Here is a 23149-nt window from a genome sequence, read left to right as displayed (position 1 = left end):
GCACCTATTTAGCGACCAGGACAATGCAGAAGGCCCGGGAAAGAGCGCAGCGCTTTACTGAAGTTGACCTGAGGCTGCTGGTTCGCGCTGTGGAGCGAAGACGCCATATTTTGTTTCCAGACACTGGCAAGAAACCGGTGACCAGCGTCTTCCGCAAAGCCTGGAGGGATGTCTCCAACAGGGTGACATCCAACAGTGTGGTTGGCAGGACTCCTGTACAATGCAGGAAGAAGTTTAATGACCTCACTAGGATTGTCAGGGTGAGTACCCTTTCCAGTGTCCTCCTCATCCTTGCATGTGCACCTGACATTATGGGCAAAGGGACCTGAAAGCCCTAATGGCCAGTCCTCATCCCGCAGCTATGGGACTGGCATGACCATCAATTGCACATTATGCACTTTACACACTGTCCAAGCTATTCCACCATGGGAGGCTGTGCAGACAAGATCAGGGCTACACACCGTACTTAGAGGCCATCCTTTCTCTTGCAGGCCAAGCTGGCTAACAATAAGCGTAGCCAGCTTGCCACCGGGGGAGGCGGTCCTCGGCACCAGGAGCTGTCCGACCTAGACCAGCGCGTGGAGCGCATCATGGGAGTCCGTGTCATTGGCCCCGTTGCCACTGGAGATGCCGACCCTGTTCTGGGCACCAATGGTAAGGACATGACCTTTTGGACCTCTCTCGTTCCACTTGCGCATCAGATCAACATCCTTTGCCACTGTCGACCAATGCGGTGAATGGCACCACTCATGCTTCCCTCGCAGACGCCCTGTCCTCACTCAAAAGCTACTCTTTTGCCTTCCTGCTTTAAGATGGTGAGGCGCCAGGTGAGGAGGATGTCCCTGAAGCTGCCAGTGTCAGCCCCTCGTCGGAGGAGGAGGAGGAAGAGGAAGGCGGGCCATCAGTGGCACCCTCAGCCGTGCCAACCCATGGCGATGTAGGGGACACGTCTTCCCTGGAGGGGAGCCTGGGGGAAGGGTCGGTGGGGAGTGCAGGTCCTGGGCCCAGCTGCCTGCAGCAACGCGGGAGGGGTGGGGAAGCTCGGCGGCCTTCTCCCCAGAGGGTGAGTGCGGCCTCCAGTCCGGCGACGGTCAGTGCAGAGGAGGTGCGCCTCCTCGAGGAAATGGCGGTCGACTCGGAGCGCAGGCACACGGAGCTCATGGGGGTAGTGGCACGGATGCCTGACGCCATAGAGTCATTGGCGAAGAGTGTCAAGGAATTCGGGGCATCACAGGCCAGAAGTCTGCAGCAATTCGGGGCATCACAGGCCAGAAGTCTGCAGCAATTCGGCGCAGCTCATGACAGGAGTCTGCAGCAATTCGGGGCATCTCTGGACAGGAGTCTGGAGGACGTCGGGGCAGCTCAGGCCGCTAGTAGCCAAATGATCAGTGGTGCCGTCCAGTCACTGGCTGGTCTGATGCGGTCACAGACCAGGGCAACACGGGCACTAACTGCTGCCACACTCGCTCCGTCAGCCAGGCATCACCAGGGCACCCGCCGCGCTGCAGCAGCACAGCGGTCTGTCCTTCAGCAGATTGCTGCGCATGCTGCAGTGCTGGCCTGGGCGAGTGCCAGTGTCTCAGGCGACCAGTGAGCACCTGCCATCAGCCAGCTTGCCCCCATTCCTGCTGCCGCCACTGCCACTCCCCCAGTGGAGCTGCCACGAGCTGCTGGACAGACTGATGCTGCCCAGCCACAGCTGCAGCAGTCACCAGCCGGCCCCTCGAGGACCAGAGCTCGTCTAGGCCGACCCCCAAGGGCATCTGCCGTCACGCCATGTGCCCCTCAGGAGCCTTCCCCCAGCCTTGCTGCAGCCACTGGGCTCACTTTGAGGAGGAGCAGCAGGACGGGCAGGGGCCACACAAAGATGCCCAAGGCATCGCCCTCGCGGGCCAAAGAGTAGAATGTGTGCCCAGTTGTGTTTGTTTTTGGAGGCCGAGAATTTGATGTTAGTTGTTTGAAGGCCGAGGCTGTGATGTTTGTTTTTTTACGAAGGCCGAGGATGTCGGCCATTTTTGTTTCACACTTTTGTTAATCCTCTCCAGGTTGTGGGAGCGAGTAATGTGTCTGAATGTTTTTTGGGGGTTTCTTCTGTTTTTGTTTTTCATGTGGGAAGGGCTCTGAGTTTGTGCAATAAACAATTTTCTTTATTCATATTGTCCATGTTTGAACGTTGAAGTTTTGGTTGCCTTAACCGGCTGAGGGCTTGCGGAGTGGCTGCATTCATGTTCTTTCATTGGCACAAGCCATTCCCTGACAGGGGGCCTAGAACCTACGTTCAATAAGCCGCCGACGGGTGGCCCCTGCACCTTGTGCGTCCCTCCTGTGCTGGTCCTCCTCCTCCTCTTCCTCCTGCTCCTCCTCCTGAGGTGATGCTCCAACCTGAGGTGGCAGTGCCTGAGTCCTGCGGATAGCCAGGTTGTGCAGCATGCAGCAAACGACGCCGAAATGGGAGACTCGCTCCGGCGAATACTGCAGGGCTCCGCCGGAACGATCCAGGCAGCGGAACCGTTGCTTCAGGACGCCAATTGTTTGTTCGATGATGTTCCTGGTCGCTTGATGGCTCTCGTTGTATGCCTCTTCAGCAGGGGTTCTGGGCGCGCGGAGCGGGGTCATGAGCCAGGTACACAAAGGATAGCCTTTGTCCCTGATAAGCCATCCTCTTGGGTGAGGCTGTGCCTGGAACATGTCAGCCACAGTTGTCTGTCGCAGGATAAAGGCATCGTGGCTGCTGCCTGGAAAGCAGGTATTGACAGCTAGGATGCGCTGCCTGTGGTCACACACCAGCTGTATGTTGAGGGAATGGTAGCCCTTCTGGTTGCGGTAATCCTCGGCATTCTCCAGCGGTGCCCGCAAAGCCACATGCGTGCAGTCAATGGCGCCCTGCACCATGGGGAAGTCCGCTATTCTTGCAAATCCCATTGCACGCTGCTGCTGCTTGTCCAGGGTCATGGGGAAGGCGATGAATTGACGTCTCCTTCTGAAAAGGGCATTGGTCACCTGGCGGATGCAGCAATGCACGGCGAACTGGGAGATGTTAGCAATGTCCCCAGCAGCGGATTGGAAGGAGCCGGTGGCATAGAAGTTCAGAGCCACCGTCACCTTCACTGCCACCGACAGAGACGTCCTGCACCTCAGCTGTGGCCGGAGATCTCTGTGAAGCAGCTGGCAGATCTCTGTGACCACCTCCCTTCTGAATCGCAGCCTCCTAACACACTGCTCATCAGACATGTTGACATAGGAGAACTGCTGACGGTATACCCTGAGTGGGTAAGGCGTCCCTTGCCGACGCCTGTTGCCCCCTCTGCATCTAGCCAGGGCTGCCACTCTCTCACGGCGTCTGTGAGCCCTTTGGACGTAATGCTGAAAGCCAGTGTTGACAGCCCCCATAATATGCTGGCAAACAATGAAATCTCAATGAAGGCAAAGAGAATTACAAAGCTGTGGCCTGAAGCCAGAAATACCTGTCCTAGTGTTGGGCCAAAGCAGTAAGCTCTCTACCTTAGTCTCTCTCCAAAAATCCGTCTCAAAAGAGTGAGTGCTGCAAAATGGCTGGCCTTTATAGTGCAGGGGAAGTGCCCTTTAATTTGCGCTCCCCGCGGCCCGCATCGGCTGTGCATCGTTCCACTCCACAGTCCTTAGGGCCGCCAGGCGCACAATGGGGCGGCGCGACTGAAGTTCCGGTTTGGGGCGCCCAAAGGGCATTGCACGAGGAAATGACGTCATGATCTGCGCGCGCAGCTGAGCGCGCGCAAAGACTTTGCGCCGGCGCTAAATGTCTACTGAAGTTGGGGGGAGGCGCAGATCGCGCTGCGCCCGGTCGCTAAGCGCCTAGCGCTCGAGATCTACTCCTCCTAAGGCGCTAGCAGCTGGCGCACGCAACTGAATTTCTAGGCCATAGAATTATACAGCACAGAAAGAGGCCCTTCGGCCCATCGTGTCTGCGCCGTCCATCAAGCCCTGTCCAATCTAATCCCATTTTCCAGCATTTGGTCCGTAGCCTTGTATGCAATGGCATTTCAAGTGCTCATCCAAATGCTTCTTGAATGTTGTGAGGGTTCCTGCCTCTACCACCCTTTCAGGTATAAAAACAGGGAAGTCTTGCTGCAGTTATACAGGGTATTGGTGAGGCCACACCTGGAATACGGCGTGCAGTTTTGGTTTCCATATTTAAGAAAAGATATACTTGCTCTCGAGGCGGTTCAGAGAAGGTTCACTTGGTTGATTCCAGAGATGAGGGGGTTGACGTATGAGGAAAGGTTGAATAGGTTGGGACTCTACTCATTGGAGTTCAGAAGAATGAGAGGCGATCTTATAGAAACATATAAGATTGTGAGGGGGCGTGATCGGGTGGATGCGGTGAGGATGTTTCCACTGATGGGTGAGACTAGAACTAGGGGGCATAATCTTAGAATAAGGGGCTGCCCTTTCAAAACTGAGATGAGGAGAAACTTCTTCACTCAGAGGGTAGTAAATCTATGGAATTTGCTACCCCAGAGAGCTGTGGAAGATGCAACATTAAATAAATTTAAAATGGAGATAGACATTGTCCCAGCAGATAAGGGAATTAGGGGTTACGGGGAGAGGGCAGGGAAGTGGACGTGAGTCTAGATTCAGATCAGCCATGATCCTATTGAATGGTGGAGCAGGCCTGAGGGGCCGTATGGCCTACTCCTGCTCCTATTTCTTATGTTCTTATTAGCTTAGGCACCAGGGGCCGAATGGCCTTCTTCTGTATGTAAATTCAATGATTTTAGACCTTAAGCAATTAAGAGTTTCAAGGCAGCCACCACAACTTGTATACTCTATGGGGGAAAAATTCGTTAGCGATTATTTTGGGTCGCTAACATCGCCTGGGCACTAAATTTAGCACCCAACGAAAAATAGCACCGGCGATCGCAAACTTCAGTTTTAGTGCCCCAAGAGGGAGGTGAAGCGCTAATTCAAGCACTCCACTTCCTTCTTAGAGTGCTAACCCCGAATATCAGGGCGGTGAGTTCTGTCGCGCAACACACTGGGCCATGTAGCACTGTCGCATGGAAGGGCTCTTCCTCTCAGTAAAGGGGAGTGCCCAAGCCCACAACTCTGCGGGGCCCTACCTGGACCACCGGGGAGCAGGAGGTCGTGCCAGCAGTACGGCACCCAAGAGGAGCCTCCTGTTGCTCCGTTCCCAACCACTGAACCGGTAGCTGTCATCGCCCGGCACAGATTCAGGAGGCGCGGGCCAATTTTGCAGGCGGGGTTAAAACAGGGCGCTGCGCACGGTGATTGCGCAGCGGAGCGGGGCACTATCGGTTACCGCCGCCGCTAAACTCCCGCTGAATTTAACGGGAGTCGTTAGTGGCGCCACACCTGGGCGAAAAGTCGTTGGTGCTAACGAGAGGCGCAAATGCACTGAATTTCTAGCCCAATATTATTTGAGATGGTTGACTATACACCTACTTTGAGTAATATAATTTCAACATGAATTCAAACAGCTGATTAATTTTCTTTCATAATAAAATAATGGTTTAACACACTTGTTCTGAAAAAAAATGGGCTAGAAATTGCCTTGGGGTGTAGATGTTATAACAGAGAATAAGAGGATGTAATCAGCTTTAATTCTCTAATAGCAATAGAAGTCTTCTAAATTACTGCTTTCATCATTCTGGGCAGCAACCAAGTAATATTAGTAAGAAGGTCACTGACACTGCATGGTAAGAGAGTTACTATATAAATGTGCAGATGTATGAAAATGGTGTATGACAAACACCATTAATTCACTCGTAATTCGAAAATCCTTTTACTATGGGATGGTATGAAGTTGTCTGACATTATCATGTAGGGTAATTTTGTTTTTTTGGAAGAATATAAATACATTTCTGCAGTTAAGATGGAGACCATCAGTTAACAATGAAGTGTTACATATAATTATTGTAAAGGAATCAGTGGCAATGGCAGAAGGCATTTCCTTTCTCTCACTCATGGCTGCAGCATCACAAGGATCGATAGAGGGCCACAGCTCCAAACTACAGTTCTTACCTTGTATTCTGTGAAAGAAAGAGAAGATATTTTACTTGAAACAGAACAATAAACAAAGCCATACCATCAGTCTTATGTGTAACTAGCACCTCTTCTGTTCTCTAAAGTTAAAATTCAGTACTGCTCCTGTCAATGTTTTCAGGCATTGAGGGAGAGGTGTTCACACAGGAAAACTGATACTAAACAGCAGTGCCATTATTATTATGTATTATAAAATCACCAACATTTTTAGTGCTGTGCAGTCTTTGACCTGTTGCATCTCCATCTCCAGCCTGGTGCACTGCAATGCATACTGATGGTACAACTTTTTTTCCTCATAAAATTTGGGCACAAAACATTAAAATGTACGTATAATGATCTTGGCAGTGCAGTAGTTCTGTACTGCCTTTAGCCATTTGGATTCTTGTTTATATGATGGGGAAGTGAAGGAGAGAACATCCCTTTTAATTGCCTGTGCTGTGTGTGCCCATTATTCTGGCAGTGTGCAAAGAACATCCAACACACTTAACATTATTTAAAAAATACAAATGGATCCATAGATGCCTTTTTAGTCTTTAGTTAAACATTTTGGCCTAAAAATTTGGTTGCTTTACACTGAGGGCGCTAACGGGGTGCAAAGCAACTAGCGCCTGGGCGTGACGCCATCAACGCCTCCCGCGAAATTCAGCGGGAGGTTAGCGGCAGCGGTAACTGGTAGCGCCACGCAGCTCTGCGCTGCCAGTGATGACATCATCGCCGAGCGCAGCGCCCTGCTCGCACCCCGGCCGTGATCTTCGGTAGCGCCCCCTGACTTACTGCCGGATGCTATGTCTGACGGGGTCAGGGGGACCTACCTGCGGCCGGGGCAGCGCAAATTAAAAGGGAGGTACCGGGCAGCCATTTTTGTTGCTGGCTGCCTGCCAGCACCTGCCCCCTCTGCTATCCCCGGTCTCCTGAGCAGGCCCCCCCGCAGCGTGCCGCCTGCACTCCGTGAGCCCGGCACGTCTCTTGAGTGCTGGGCTCTTTTGCCGGCACTCTGAGCCCTGGTGGCCCAGCTGGGCCCTGGGTCGCGCCGCGCAAGGCCCCTCCCCTTTAAAAAGGGGAGGAAGGCCTGGAGTACTGCGGCGCGACGTGCTGCAGAGCGTGGCGCTGCGTCACGTAGTGTCGTGATATTCACTTGCAGCGCCCCAAGAGGGAGGTGGGTCGCTTCTAGTAGCACCCCGCTTCCCTCTTGGGGTGCTACTGATGAATTTTGGCCACGGGGGCGCTAATTTTTTTGGGTGCTAAAAGGGGGCGCAACTCAATTTTTCCCTCTTTATGTTTTATTTTATGCAGCCAATGAAATTATCTTACCTCTCATCCCCCAGTTAACAGAACTGTCGTTGTCATATTGGAAAATGTCAGCACTCTGAGGCTAAAGGCAGCAGTGGTGTTGGGTGAAAATAAACAACCTGTTAGTTATTTGAAGTTTTAGATAACATTCTTTCAACTGGTTTTTCACCACAGCAAGCACTAAAAAGCCACATTAATCTTCAAGACCGATTTAATCAATGTAAGAAAGAATCTGTATTAGAGCTGTACCTGGTTTGTTATACACTTATACATGTGCAAATGTACAATTATAAATTTTAATTATAACATCCTACAATTTCCATGATTTATTCAATGTTATTACAGTAAAAATGTATGATGTAGACTGACACCTCTCAAGCCATGGATGCTAGCTGAGAGGCAGGTGAGCCTGAAATGTCAATGCCAGCTGGATACTTGGAGCTGAGGAAATTACACTACATTTAAAATATCTTCAATGGGGAGGGGGGCGCGGTAGGTAGAAATTGACATATATAAAATCAGACTGTAGCAGACATTTACACTGAATATACCCTCACCCTTTCACTTTCCTTCTCCTTCAGGGGGTAAACCCACAGTGAGATTAATTAAATTAAATCTTACCCTGTGCAATCCATTTCTCATGTAGGCAGGAAGAGAGGCAGACTTGGAAATAAGTGGATCTGTGATAAACAAAATAACAGTTCTTTCAAAACAAAATAGCAGTTTACCAGCTGACTGTGTGCATTGCTTAGGACAAAAGTCAAACCAAACTGTCTTAGAGAACCACACAGGCAAAAATAAAAGGTCTGAAGCTGATAGCTGGAGAATATATTTCATGCTTTTTCTCAAAGTCTGAACTCTAACCCAACACCATGGTGGGAATGTGTCCATCAAAACATTCCCACCATTTTTAACCTTGCAGAAGTGAATTTATACAATGTAGCTCCTCTCAGAACCACTAGATGGCGCTTAAAGTTAAAGTGTCGAGGAACCCTGCTTTATCCAATCGGCCAGGATGGATATGTAAGAAAGTTGATAGATTGGTGCTGGATAAAATAGAAATGTCTTTGCTCGCTCTAACCAAGTATATATGTGGCACAATCACAATGGAGGAGAATCTTATAGAAACTCAAATGTTGATGGGTAATATGACGTCTGTTTTAAAAAAGCTAAAATATTTTGTACATGAGCCCGATTGGCTACTTATAGAAAACTCCCAAGTATGTTCTTTATGCAGACGGTTACAATTTAGTTATAAATAGTGAACAGCAGAGCTCTCATGCCCGCACCCCACCCTCTTCCCTGTGTTGAACAGATGTATGTAAAATCTGGGCGGGACACACGATGAAGAACAGCAGACATGAGGAGGACACTAACATGTGCAATACCAGTTGGGAAAAGGATCTAGTATCAAATAAAGGGAGGCGCCAGAACCATAAACACGTACAACACAGTGTTAGGAGAGCAAGAGCTAAGCAAATTCAAGGTACTCATATTTTACAATGCGTAACTTAAAGATAAAATAATAAGCTGTACAAATAGCAAGTACAGGAATTACATCTAACCTGGTTTGTTAAGTATTTCATGTGACAGGTCTGTCTGTAAAGAGAGACCTGCAAAAACCTATCCATGATATTAAAAAATGTGAGCCACATAATGGATGCATTATAGTCAAGACAGTGCTGTAGATAAGATACCGAGAGGGTCAATGGCATGCTGTAATTGACAGATCATGGTGTTTAGTGTTTTAGAAAATTAAACCATGAAGTGGAATATGACCGATGTTCCTCCTAAGGCCTGGAGGCGCGTGGCTGTGCATCAATCGGGAGGTCCCGTGCAGGACTTCCATAAGCTGTTGCCACTGGATGATAAAGCAAATTTAAAGGGACCGTATATGAAAAAAAAATTAGAGGGAACACTGATCGTGACTTACACGCAGCAAGTACAAGTGTCACAAAAATTGTTAATTTATATTGTACCGATATTGAATCTTATACAGACATGTAAAAAAAATGCAACACATACCTGTGGAATAAAATGTAGCACATAACTGTGTGATGGAATATAGCACAGAATTATGCAATAAAATGTAGCACGCTATTAAACCAAAAAAATGTAGTACAGAATTCTGTGCTGAAATACAGCACAGAATCAGGTGGTGCTGTGGTTGGATAGAGTACTGCAGTCAGAGCCCAAGAGCAGCAAGTGAAGCATTCCATTACCAATTGCTGCTATTAAACATAATTAAAATTAGGTGCTCACTGATTCCAACCAGCAGTAACCTGCCCAGCACTGATATACTGAAGCATCTCAAATAGCTTTGTATCAGGTGTTGAGAGGATATAAAAATGGTAGAGTGAGTGGGTTTTGTAAAGCAGTGATTGCAGATTGAAGCAGCAATTGTAAACTAAATCACTGTTGTAATGGAGGGATTCTAGTCTATAACGTTCCTGGAAATGTGAAAATTGGAGACAATAAACTGCCTTTTACTCACCACTGTCGCCCATGTACATTCCTCTGGGAGCTGTAATCAGAGGATTAAAAGCAAATTAGAATAAGACTGTGGCATTGCTCATCTTGGACTGACTCTCTTACCAAAAACTGGTCCAAATGCTTTACCAGTAAGCATTTTTTTTCTAACTAAGCAAGAATGTGAACCACAGAAAATAGATTTTTTTTATCACGTTAACCTTGGGTGGTGCAGGGGGATAATATAATGCAATTGAAATTATTTAACTGAATAGCAACTGCAAAGTTGTTGCTAACAAACTCATGATGATCAGTGTTAGTAGTAATTTCTTTAACTGAAGTATGGAAGGAGGTATGACTGCAATGCCCTGTCCATGTGCGAGCAAGTCCACGGTTAACAATATCACCGACATAGCTGGAATTAACATAATTTGACTGGCTTTAAAACCTCTATTCTGTCCTCCAGCTGGATAGCAAAAGTGAAGTAGGGGAAAATAGTAAGTTATACTGAAAATATGTGTGCACAGGGTGCTCTTCTGGCTCAATGCTTTGACTGTGTAATGTTATCGAGTGGTAGGTTGTGGGTTCATGCTTTCACTTGCCTCTATGCATTAAATGTGGCAAAATCATATGAGTTCTTTATTAAACTGTTTCAAATGTTCCCACACCTAGAACACAAAATAAATGTTTCCTCATGTTGAGTTCATGATATTGGCTGGACCATCAGGGAAATGTAGAGCAGTCATACAGGGAGGGGTCACTAAAGAACCAACCATTCCTTGGCCATTCTCATATACTTCCCAATAAATGATTCTAAGTAGTATGAGTAGACCAAGAGCCGGTTATCTATCCCCACCCATTTACCTTAGGAAGTTGCAGAAGCTCTAAAAGTTGAGGAGAAATCAAACAATGTGGCAATAAAATAACTTTAACCCCCCTCTCCGTAAATTCTGTAGTAACCCCCCCATCTTTTTGTCACCTCAGACCCTGCATGCATCCCTAGTCCAGGAGTGGCAGGCAGGCATCTTGTGCTTAGGCCTTTGCCAATGCTGAACTTGAGCCAATTGGTAGGAAGTGTGTGAAAACAGTCTAGGATGGCAAAACAGTTGCCAATTTCCTTTCTGCAGTGAAAGTAACTTTGGGGCAGAATTTGCTGTCGGTATGATGGCGTACTCTCCGCATGCACAATCCGGAACTTGCGATCTGTCAAGTTCCGAATAGAAAAATGATCTGCTGCGACTTTCAAATCCTCATTGCTGGCGAAAAGTTGGGCTAATTGCCCACCAACTGCGCATCAATTACGATGGAAAATTTTACGGCTGGTGCAAACAGGCACAGTAGCCTGTTTGCACAGCATAAGGGGAGGGGGATGAGAAAATTGTATAAATAATTTAAAACAAACACATAAAAGCACCATGTATGAACCTACCAGGCAGCTGTAAAGGCTCGGTTTGAGGGGTGCGATTGTTTTAATTTTTCTTTGATCTTGCAGCGTCTTCCAGTAAATAACTGTACTTACTCCAAAGTATTCCCTGTGCTTTTTAAAGCCAAGTACCGCACTTGTCAAATAAATATTCACACCGTTTAATTTAGAAGTTGATTGATGTTGAGCATTGGAGATTTCTGTTTCCTGATAGGCTAGTAAAAGGAGCACTGCCCCGCGTGATCCCTGGTACACTTACGCAGCACGGTGCGGCCCTGGGACCCGTGGGCCACAATGCTGTGCACAGCTCTGCAGCATTTCAAAGCAAGTTTTCGTTTAGGGCCTCACACCAGGTAAGTACAGATTTCGTTTGGAGGGTGGCGGCGTACTCCTTAGCTATGTCACCGACCGCAATTTCAGGGCCAATTTGTTTCTGCTCAGCTCTGCTCTTTGACAGTGTAAAGGAATTAAGAAGTCACTATGTGGGAACTGTAAGCGAAACCTGCAATCCTGCACATAACCTAATATGGCATATTCACCCCTAAATTCACTGCCTCTATTTAAAAAGAACAACTGAGCTATAGTGAAATATAGATACAGTTGCTGTATATTAACTGTCAAATGCTGAAATCCATTGCAAATCATTCACATAATTGAATGTGAGTGCAAACGGGCTATCTTTACATGGTTCACATAAACCAATATGCTATTCTAGTGTATTCATTCTGATGAAAGGTCAACAACCTGAAACGTTAACTCTGTTTCTCTCTCCACAGATGCTGCCTGACCTGCTGAGTATTTCCAGCATTTTCTGCTTTATTTCAGATTGCCAGCATCCACAGTATTTTGCTTTTATTCTATTCCAGTGATTCATTATAAGTCACAATTTCTGAAAGTATACCACGAATAATCCTCTGAACCTTATTTTCGCCTCTCCAAAAAAAAACTGCAGTGTAATTGGAGTCTGATGAATTTTCTTTCATAATTTGAAAATGTTATTGATTTGGTTTGGAAAAGTTCTCAAGTGTTTGAAGAATCAGACTTCAAAAACCATACTTCATGTGAAGGTTATTCACTTAGTTTTCTGCCACTGCTCTAATGCTATGAGCAAGACACCGGGGAGTCTGGATTACTCATGGTAGCCAGTCTTCAAATATCTGAGGAGTCAGGGTTTATATTCCTCATAATTGATTACTGTGGCAGTGCCAAATGTTTATTAGCTCTGCATACAGATCAAAGGGACTTAGTCAGCAAGCAGACTTTGAACATTTGTCAGTTCTGTAGGAGTACTTCTGATATAAAAAAATATTTAACAAAACACATTTCCATCAGTGATTCTTGACACAGAATCACAAAGATTCCTTCTTGCTCTCTCTGGTTTTATTCAAAGTTGATACAGTAAAAGAACAAGCTACGCTTTAATTAAAACACAGTCTCACCACCACCTTCTCAAGGACAACCAGGGATGGGCAATAAATGCTGGCCTTGCCAGCAACGCCCACATCCCATGAACGAATAAAAATAGTCCAGGCAACTTCCATTTTTTCCAAGACAATGTGTTCTCAGGGAAGATAACTGGGAAATAGTTCCGTTTATTCTAGTCAGTTGTGTCAGAAGGCCAGGGAAATAGGTGCAGAGTGACAGAAGGGAAGACATTCACAGTACTTGCCCATTTCCAACTAAACCAGGACATTCTGACCTATGAGTGAGCCCTATATTAAGGTCTTTTGCTGACCCACATATAGATATTTGAACAGCTGTAATTAGGATTTGGGAGTGCATGGCCTCTTAATAAATAATACAAACTAATAAACTGATTTGAGTCACAGAATTTTTAAAAATTTGTTTATGGGATGTGGGCATCGCTGGCAAGGCCAGCATTTATTGCCCATCCCTAATTGCCCTCGAGAAGGTGGTGGTGAGCCACCTTCTTGAAGCGCTGCAGTCTGTGTGGTGAAGGTACTCCCACAGTGCTGTTAGGGAGGGAGTTCCAGGATTTTGACCCAGTGACGATGAAGGATCGGCGATATACTTCTAAGTCAGGATGGTGTGTGACTTGGAGGGGAACCTGGAGGTGGTGGTGTTCCCATGTGCCTGCTGCCCTTGTCCTTCTAGGTGGAAGAGGTTGCGAGTTTGGGAGGTGCTGCCGAAGAAGCCTTGGCAAGTTGCTGCAGTGCATCTTGTAGATGGTACACACTGCAGCCACGGTATGCCGGTGGTGGAGGGATTGAATATTTAAGGTGATGGATGCGGTGCCAATCATGCGGGCTGCTTTGCCCTGGAATGTGTCGAGCTTCTTGAGTGTTGTTGGAGCTGCACTCATCCAGACCAGTGGAGAGTATTGTTGCTACTTAAAATGATTGACATAATTTAGTAGTGCAAATGAAAAATCACAAGTATGATTCAGAATCCTTTTTTATGTTGTAAGGTGATGATATTTCCAATTTCAAAGCTGTGCTGTATTAGAAGAACTGCCAGTATAGATCTTCAACTAATTTAGCTTTTATGTCTTTTTTTCTCCCTCTCCTCTCTTCAAGGAATTGACTCTTTGCAGGGGTTTGGTTTCACAGGCTCTGGTACCTTGCCCAAGTGACTATTATTCATGTGCAAACCTTGACAGTGTTGGCAGACCTGTTGACTGTGGGTAGTATCACAGCCGAGCCTGATCCCCTCCTTGCCCAATGTTCACTTCCAGTAGGGGCCACGGAAAGCAATCAGGAGTGAAAGTCCTGGACAATATTTCCCTCCCTAACCAAGGAGTCTTGAGCCCATTTATATCACCCCTAGTGTTGTCCTGGTTAGCTCTGGACAGTCAAGAAATGAAACCTGGAACCTTCCTGACTTGTATGGCTCACTGCTCACTGTGTAAGTTTGTTAAGGCATTGGTGGAGTTTCCCAACTTGTTTCCCAAAACATATATTGCCTCATAGACCTCAATTGCACTCTGCAACTACAGGATGAAAATTATATCAGGTGATATTTCGTTCATTTTTTTATTAACTTCAGTGTTAGAGCCCCTTAAAATAGAGATATTCATTGCACTGAATTCTGATTAAACATCACTCCCAAAGTACAGACTAGTTTGCTAGAAAATGTAGATATATTCAATTACACCAACAGCGTGGGCCTATCCCCCAGCCTGGATACAGACATAGATCATCACAAGACTGTTAGGAATTGGAGTCTACCACCCACTGATTAAGTCAGGAACAAATTGAGGCTTGCTATGGAATCTACAGATAGGTGGTTTTGCTGTTACTTACATCCATTGGCTGGAGAATCGGAGCCTGCATTCTGTAGATATTCCCTACTTGTTGTGGAGCTGCGTGTCGACCAAGGGTCATTATCATAAGTCCCTGATCTGGCTTTCATCTCTTCCTTCAGAATTAGTCGGTTAATGCCACTCTGTATCTAAAACAAGATAAGTGGGAGAATCAAACTGCACCTTTATTGAAACCGTAATTCTGATTTTCTAATGATCCCATAGGCATAATTACGTAAATCAAGAGAATGCATGGATAAGCAGTGGTGATCAATGAATATGACTAGAGCACACTGATAACGCATACTTCATTAATATCAATGAAGTCAGTAGTGAATAACAAATTGATGGATTACTTGGCGCACACTGACCGCATGTTGTGCCAGTGGTTTCTTTGAGGTTAAAAGCCACAGCACAATAAGTCTATCATCACCCATGAAAAGATATGAATATAATAAAAAAGGAAAAAAGCTGTGCATAATATAAATACAGGCTTAACTGTCTCCAGAAGCAGTCGTAAACAGGCAGGAAATCATTTTACAAAGGTCCTTGAGGAAGAGGGTTAAATATGTTGCAGTTAAGTGAAACTTAATTCTAGCAGGCTATAGATTTTTAAACCCAACCATGACAGAATGAGGATTAATTCTCAGTAGCCATTAATTTTAATAACTAGATTTGTTGAAAATCCTGCTGGGCTCCTACCTCTGCATTGTAAAGAAGCACCATCAGCTTCCATGCCTAATTGGGTGATCCTGTCTAAATATTTTTTTTATTCATAAATACTGTTCTGTGAATGCAAAGAAAATGCTTGTGCTAACAATTAACAGATAGCCAGGGGATACAGTCAAAGAATTCAAATCCAGAAGGCTTGCAAATGACGGTCGCTGGCAGACACTGCTTTGACATAAGCCATTGTGTTTTAATGAAGCAATGCCGTACTGCTGGAGAGGGTGAGGACGTGAATTATAGTATTATGATAACACTTAGGGCTAGAAATTCAAACGGGGCGCTAACTTTTGAAATTATGAAAAATTAGCGGCAGGCACTAATGATTGTTAGGTTTCAGTGAATTGGCTGTCTTTCCTGGAGCGCTAAATCAAGCGCTAATGACCTCAGTAGGGTGCTTCAGGAGCGCTACCAGCAGAGCGATAATGAATTTCAGGTGCATTCCAATCGGTAATGATGATTCACAGTGGTTCCTTCCAGCTCTTAAAGGGGAGGCTGCTTCATTGTGCAGATGCTCATTATCAGCACTGCTGGCTGTGAAGATGACCTGCAAGGAACTCAATCCCCTGATCGTAATGCCTGCTCCCACTCCGAGGCAGAGAGCTCGTCATTTCACGGATGAGGCATTGGATGCATTGGTCATGGGAGTGGAGCAAAGGAGGGCAGTGCTGTTCCCAGACACTGGAAAGAGGCCATTGCCCTAGGTCTTCAGGGCAATATGGAGGGAAGTGGCCCAGGAGGTCTCGGCCAGTAGTGTGGACATAGTCTCACACAGTGCCGGAAGAAATTCAATGACCTCACTCACATGGTCAAGGTGAGTACATGCTTCAACAGGTCCTACATAGCAGCATCTGAGCCTCAGTCTGTATATACTGCACAAATGACCACAACCCCACCACTAACCCACCAAGCATCTGCATCTACTCAATCTCACATCCACACCTCACGCCTTGCTTACAATTACAGCTATTCAACTATGGCATGCATATCTCCCAAACACAAACCTGGACTCTGACTCACACACATTCATTTCTCTTACAGGTCAAGATGGCCCACATTAGGAAGGAGAAGCAGAGAACAGGCGGGGGTGATGTGCAGCTCCAGCAGCTTACAGACCTGGAGGAGCGAGTGATGAGAGCCATTGGGCAGCAGGTGGTGGGCGGCGTGGCCTTCGGCAATGTCGACCCCCTTGGGGGCAACAACGGTATGTTCGTCCCCTCTCCTTTTCTCATTCCACTTCCCCCTCACACCACAATCCTTTCTCAATTTCCAGCTCCTGATAATATCTGCATTCTTAGCTCCATTCCTGCCCCCCCGCCCTCACCTTAACACAAGCCTTGTGCCTTTATGCTTTCAGAGAATCAGCAACCAGATGACCAGCCTGTCCCTGAGCCTCCCATTGAGAGTGAGGAAGGAGAAGAGGAGGAGGAGCAAAGCACCGCGTCACTGCATCTTTCACCCGCAGGCACCACCTCAGATACTGGCACTATGCGATCTTTAGAGGCAAGTTTAGTAGAAGGGTCTGCACTGGGTGAGGCACCGGGGATGAGTGGGCTGCAGCAAGGCCAAAGGGAACGGGTAGCTCAGGAGCCAGCTCCCCGGAGGGTGAGTTCTGCTGCACAGGACTCAGATGAGGACCTCGATGGGGAGGCGTTCACAAGAAGGGTGATGGCCATACACTCTGAGATGATAGGTGCAATGGCAAGTGTCCCCGAGAGCCTCTCGGCAATGGTAAGGATCGTGGAGGAGTCCGCCTCCAACATTGCACAGAGCTCTGCGCACACCATGGAGCCCATCATTTCCACTCTGCAGAGGATGGTGGACTCCCAGAGAGACCGTGCAGATCCAGACCTCATGATGCATGTCATGAGCGATGTGGCAGCTTCCACTGTAGCACAGGCAGAAGTGACGCAACATCTTGTGCTGTAATACAGTAATGGTTGGTGACATTGAGTCTCAGACTGCTCTCATCCAGTCTCAGCTTGATGCCACGCAAGCTCTGACTGCTGCCATCGTCACTGGGCCCACCACAGCCCACTGGGGATCTCATGGTGTTGCAGCAGGCCAGCAATCTGTGCTCCAGCAGGTTGGTAGGGATGCTGAGGTGCTGGCCCGGGGGAGTGACAGTGTGTCAGTGGAGCAGGAACTTGCTGTCCTCTCTCAGGATGACAGCATTCCTGATCCCACCACTGCCACTCCACCATTGCAATTGTCGCTGCCTGTCATCCAGCCAGCCCAGACTGCCATTGCCCATCCTGAGGTGGCGTAGTGTACAGCCGGGCCTTCCAGGCCCAGAGCTGATCGAGGGCGTCCTGCAAGGCTATCTGTAGTCTCTGGCACCGACACGCAGCAGCCTTCCACCAGCCCTGCTGCAGCCACTGGGGAGACACTACATAGGAGCAGTAGATTAGGGAAAGGCACTTTTAAAGAGGGGAAGTAAGGGTTTGCACAAGAAGTTAATATAATTCTTGTATATATGTGGCTGCTGAATTTGGATAAATTTATTATTGGAATGTTGCAGATTTGGGGCTGTGTCTCATTTCAGCTTTGGGTTGTGGTATGGAATGAGAAATTGATGGAATGATGGGGACGTGCTGAGCAACTGGGAAGTGGCCTCGAATTTACTGGAACCGGAGTCTGATGAGGTGGTCACAGACCGCCCTTCCACAAGGCTGACTGAATGGCGGCCTTCAGCGTCGCTGCTGTTCGTGCTCCTGTTCCTCCTCCTCTTCATTTTCCTCATCCTCCTCTTCCTCGTCCTCCTCATCTCTCTCTTCCTCCTCCTGAGGAGGTCCCGCTATGCCTTGTGGCAATGGCTGGGCCCTCATGATGGCCAAGTTGTGCAGCATGCAACTATCGATGATGAAAAGGGACACCCACTCAGCCGAGTACTGGAGGGCTCCTCCCGAGTTGTCAAGGCAGTGGAACCATTGCTTGAGCACCCCGATGGTCTGCACAATGATGTTCCTGGTCGCAGCATGGCTCTCATTGTATGAGTGCTGAGCACGAGTGTTGGGGTTGCGGAGGGGAGTCATGAGCCATGTAGAGAGCGGATAGCCCTTGTCTCCTATCAGCCAGCCGCGAGCTTGACGTGGTGGCTGGAAGAGTGCTGGCACAGGATGAAGGCATCATGGCTGCTGCCAGGATAGCGGGCATTGACGGTCAGGATTCGCTGTTTGTGGTCGCTCACCAACTGCACATTAAGTGAGTAGTAGCCTTTGTGGTTATGGAATACCTCAGGATTGTTATGGGTGCCCGCAAAGTGACGTGGGTGCAGTCAATGGCGCCCTGCACCATGGGGAAGTCTGTTATCCTGACAAAGCCACATGTACGCTCGTGCTGCTTCTCTTTGGTCATGGAGAAGGAAATGTAGTCCCTTCTCCTTCTGTAGAGAGCATCTGTGACCTCGTGGATGCTGCAATGGACGGCGAACTGCGATATGTTAGATATGTCTCCTGTTGCACACTGGAACAATCCGCTGGCATGAAATTGAGGGTGACAGTGACCTTGACTGCCACTGAAAGAACCGTGCTCACTTTAGTCTGAGGCCCGAGCTGTGGTTGCAGGAGGTGGCAGAGCTCTGTGACCACGTCCTTGGTGAAGCGGAGCCTTCTAAGACACTGGTCCTCAGTGAAATTGGTGTCGGAGAACTGCTGCCGGAATACCCTGGGTGGGTAAGGTCTCCTGCTGAGAGCCCTGTTGGCCCTCATCCCTCTGGCCACATTTTGCAATCTCTCTCTCTGCCTCCGCTGCCTCCGACATTGATGCTGGAGGGCGAGGTCCAGTGCCAGTACAGCCCCAATTAAAGTTTGCAAATGTTGCACTTGCAAATCGCACCTAAGTGAAAGTGAATAATTTTTCTGAGGCAGAAGACTCCTTAAAGTGAAAAACGCTGAAATCGCTCAAAACGCCAGTCTGCCTATGTGAAACTGACAAGGCAACATTCTTTGCAGAGTAAAACGAAACCGGATGTTGACGTCTTTAAATAGCGCTCCTCCAGCGCCCAGACGACTGCATAACGCCTCCTCTACCTGCCGTTGTTGATGACAGGCACTCAGGCAGGGGACGGGAGGCAGTATCAGATCCGGGGCAGTAACGTGGCACTGCGCAACTGATGACGTCACGATTTACAGGGCACAACAGAGCGGGGCAGTATGTGTTAGCGCCAGTGCAAAACCGCCAGGGAAGTTCGCGGGTGCTGCTGATTTCGACGTGCCCGGTCAGTAACCCCTTAGCGCCCCATTACCGCCCCCCCGCAGGCGCTAACGGGATGCGCAAAGCAGCTGAATTTCCAGCTCTTGGAGTCTTCCAAGCTCCTTACCAGTAGTGATGGCTGTGCCATGACCTAGGGGCAGAATTCCAGTCATTTCAATGACTCAGGGCACTCTTGATAGGTACCATAGTGCTCTTCATATAATAAAAACATGCTGAAATATACCACATTTAAACTATGTGGAGACTGGAATTGACTTTAGTTATCACAGTAACAAAAATGAGATCTCCATTGTGATATGAGCATGCTGAATAAGTCGTGTCTGTACCATATAGAGAATGCTACAGTGAAGAGAAATGCCTGCTCTGCTCCGAACATGGTAATGTCCCAAAATGTGTCACTCTTGTATGCTGCAGAGACTGCAGTTGACTTGCATTGTTCCAGGAATCTCAAGTAGTGTATTAACACCCAGCCTGCTGACTGCTGGATGAAATGCATAGGCATTTAAGGTTCTGTTTATTTAAAATTCAGATTTATTTCCTCTTCAGTCAGCAGAGTACAGCACAGCGAGCACACAGACAATCTGTCTTCTCATTAGTCACTGACAAATAACAATTACTTTCATTTGGGAATTAAAAAAAAACCTCGGGCTGGCAACACTCACAGAACTGTACCCCAGCATGAGCTACATATGGGGGAGAAATTCGGTAAATTTTGAAAGCTGGAAAATTAGCGCCAGGCGCTAACGATTCTCAGCTTTCTCTAAATTGGGTGTTAGCACTCCAGGAAGGAGCCACCACTTCCCTTCTGGAGCACTAAACCACGCAGGAGGGGTGGTAGAGGTGCGGCGCTGCACAATGTCCCGTGTAGCGCTGCCGGGATCCGAGGCTCCTTCCCTCCCTTAAGGGGAAGGGCCATTGCTGCAGGCTCTGCATTTAATTGATGTCCCTCACCACTGACGACTGCCGGGATCCTCGACGATCAGCCCTAAGAACTCTAACAGAGAGCAGGGCTGATCAATCACGGTAGTTAAAAATTTTCAAATGGCAACAAAGTTTTTCTGCAGACCAGCGGCCTAACTTTTAATTACTGCTCCCGAAGCGCCCAGCCTCCTGAACAACGCCTCCTGCAGCTGTCGGTGTTATCGCCCGGCGATGCTGCAGGGGACGTAACCGAATTTTGGGTCCGGGGCGCTACCGGGGTGCTGCACAGCCGGATGACGTCACGAACTCCAGGCGCAGGAGATTGTGACGCTAGGGGTTACTGCCACCACAAACTGCAAGGTGAATTTCGTGGGCGGCGGTACTATCGCCGCACCCAGGCGGTAAGTGGTTAGCGCCCCGTTATCGCCCCCCTGGAGGCGCAAACGGGAGGTGCTAAGGAGGTGAATTTCTAGCCCATTGTCTTCAGGGGAACAGGGGCAGAAAAGATTTGGTTTGAAGAAGCAGGAACAAGGTGGCGATTTCATTTTGTTTTTTTAAATTATGTTTAGGATTTGACATTTTCTGTACATTTTCAAATTCTACCGTATAGATACTTTGCTAACTTTCTACTTCTCTTAACTTTTTATGTTCATTTATTTGAATATATATTATGTAAAACGCGCTCGTCATTGCTTCCGAAAATGTTCAGAATAGATCTCTGCAAGACATCTTTTTATTTACTATTTTAATTCCAGAATTTGGTTGGGTTTGCATTGAATAGCATCCATCAGGAACTGTACCTAGGGCCATTGAGGATCTACTTGATGTTGGGACATGACATCAGTAATTTAAGATACTTTAATGTGTAAATGGATTTGTCCTTGATATGCATCAAGACCAATCAATAACTGAAACTCTATCCTTTGTATTACCTAATGCTGTATCATTTTCTATATTTGGATAAGCATATTTCTACCAGTAACTATACATTTGAGATAAAGTTCATACCCTCTGAATACCCTGGTCCCAAATATTTTGGCTATCATCTTCTGCGCCAGATGAGGATCTTCGACTCCATCTAGATGCTGAAAAACAAAGCACATATGTCCAAAAGATGTGCGGGTTAGGTTGATTGGCTATGATAAATTGACCCTTAGTGTTAGGGGGATTAAATACATGGGGTTACGGGGATAGGGTGGGATATGTGTTGGTGTAGGGGTTACGGGGATCGGGTGGGATATGTGTCGGTGCAGGCTCGATGGGCCGAAATGGCCTCTATCTGCACTGTGGGGTTTCTGTGATTCTGTGATATGTCAAACAATCCTTAGTAATCAGCAGATCAGGAGGGGGACCAAATAAGAACATAAAGAAGCACCCCGTTAGCCCATTTATCTCAACCCTCCAGGCTATTGGGTTGATCCCAGCTCTCTCTCTATTCTTGCCACATATTCTCTATTCCACAATCTTACTCCATCGTGACTTAATCCATCAAACTTTGGACTTGTAACACCCTAATCTTCTTCATAATAAATAGTTGTCCAATTCCTTCTTATATTGTTACCATAATAACTGCTCTGGGTGGCCACTAAATCCTTTATTGCGGATCCCTCTTTGAACAAAAAAAATATTTTATTCAATCTTTTGCACAGTTACACTGACAGTAGGTCTGTTTCCTGCATCACTTTTGAACATAGGAACATAGGAACAGGCCATTTAGCACCTCGAGCCTGTTCTCCATTCAATGAGATCATGGCTGATCTGTGACCTAACTCCATATACCTGCCTTTGCCCCATATCCCTTAATACCTTTGGTTAACAAAAATCTATCAATCTCAGATTTAAAATTAACAATTGATCTAGCACGAATTGCTGTTTGCGGTAGAGAGTTCCAAACTTCTACTACGCTTTGTGTGTAGAAGTGTTTCCTAACTTCACTCCTTAAAGGTCTGGCTCTAATTTTTAGACCATAACCCCTAGTCCTAGACTCCCAAACCAGCAGAAATAGTTTCTCTCTATCTACCCTATCTGTACCCCTTGAAAACTGCAGTAAAATCACCCCTTAGCCTTCTAAATTCCAGGGAATACAATCCTAGTTTGTGTAATCGCTCCTCGTAATTTAACTTTAGGCGTCCAGGTATCATTCTGGTAAATGGAACTCCCTCCCTAACAGCACTGTGGGGGTACCTTCACCACATGGACTGCAGTGGTTCAAGAAGGCAGCTCATCACCACCTTTTCAAGGGCAATTAGTGATGGGCAATAAATGCTGGCCTTGCCAGTGATGCCCACATCCCAGGAACAAATAAAAATAAATCAACGTTGCACTCCCTACAATACAGCCTTCCTAAGTTATAGTGCCCAGAACTGCTCACATTACTCCAGGTGTGGTCTAACCAGGGCTTTGTATAGCTGTAGCATAACATCTACCCCCTTGTTCTAGTCCTCTAGATATAAAGGCCACCATTCCATTAGCATTTTTGATTATTTTCTGTACCTGTCGATGACATTTTACTGATCTATGTACATGGACCCCCCAAGTCTCTTTGGACCTCCACTGTTTCTAGCTTTTCATCATTTAGAAAGTACTCTGTTCTATCCTTTTTCAGTCCAAAGTGGGTGACCTCACATTTGCCAGCATTGAAATCCATTTGCCACAGTTTTGCCCATTTGCTTAATCTATTAATATCTCTTTGTAATTTTATACTTCCATCTACACTGCTTACAATGTACCATTGGCAAACTTGGATATGTGGTTTTCTAACCCATCATCTAAGTCGTTAATAAATACGGCGAATAGTTGAG

At 47.1% G+C, this 23149-nt stretch overlaps 1 protein-coding gene across 6 annotated transcripts in view; it reads right to left on the bottom strand.

Annotated features, from left to right (window-relative positions):
* The window catches only part of ablim3 (actin binding LIM protein family, member 3), a 497979-nt gene that overhangs the window by 14606 nt on the left and 460224 nt on the right, over positions 1–23149 (bottom strand). For 3 of the 6 annotated variants that reach the window (XM_085995351.1, XM_085995353.1, XM_085995350.1), the window contains 6 exons: positions 21357–21433; positions 14488–14635; positions 9827–9856; positions 7954–8012; positions 7354–7414; positions 5874–6029 (listed from right to left, as the gene is read on the bottom strand). In XM_085995351.1, coding sequence (XP_085851477.1) covers positions 5962–6029; positions 7354–7414; positions 7954–8012; positions 9827–9856; positions 14488–14635; positions 21357–21433 — 443 coding nt within the window. In that variant the 3' untranslated portion in view covers positions 5874–5961. Of the gene's footprint in view, positions 1–5872; positions 6030–7353; positions 7415–7953; positions 8013–9826; positions 9857–14487; positions 14636–21356; positions 21434–23149 lie in introns of those variants that run through there. The other 3 variants (XM_085995352.1, XM_085995349.1, XM_085995354.1) reach the window with 2 other exon arrangements.

This window comes from Somniosus microcephalus, chromosome 8 (genome assembly GCF_052327205.1).
Source record: "Somniosus microcephalus isolate GS21.2 chromosome 8, FLI_Smic_1.0, whole genome shotgun sequence".
NCBI lineage: Eukaryota > Metazoa > Chordata > Chondrichthyes > Squaliformes > Somniosidae > Somniosus > Somniosus microcephalus.
The sequence above is the reverse complement of the archived record's forward strand: the minus strand, read 5'-3'. Positions and strand labels throughout refer to the sequence as shown.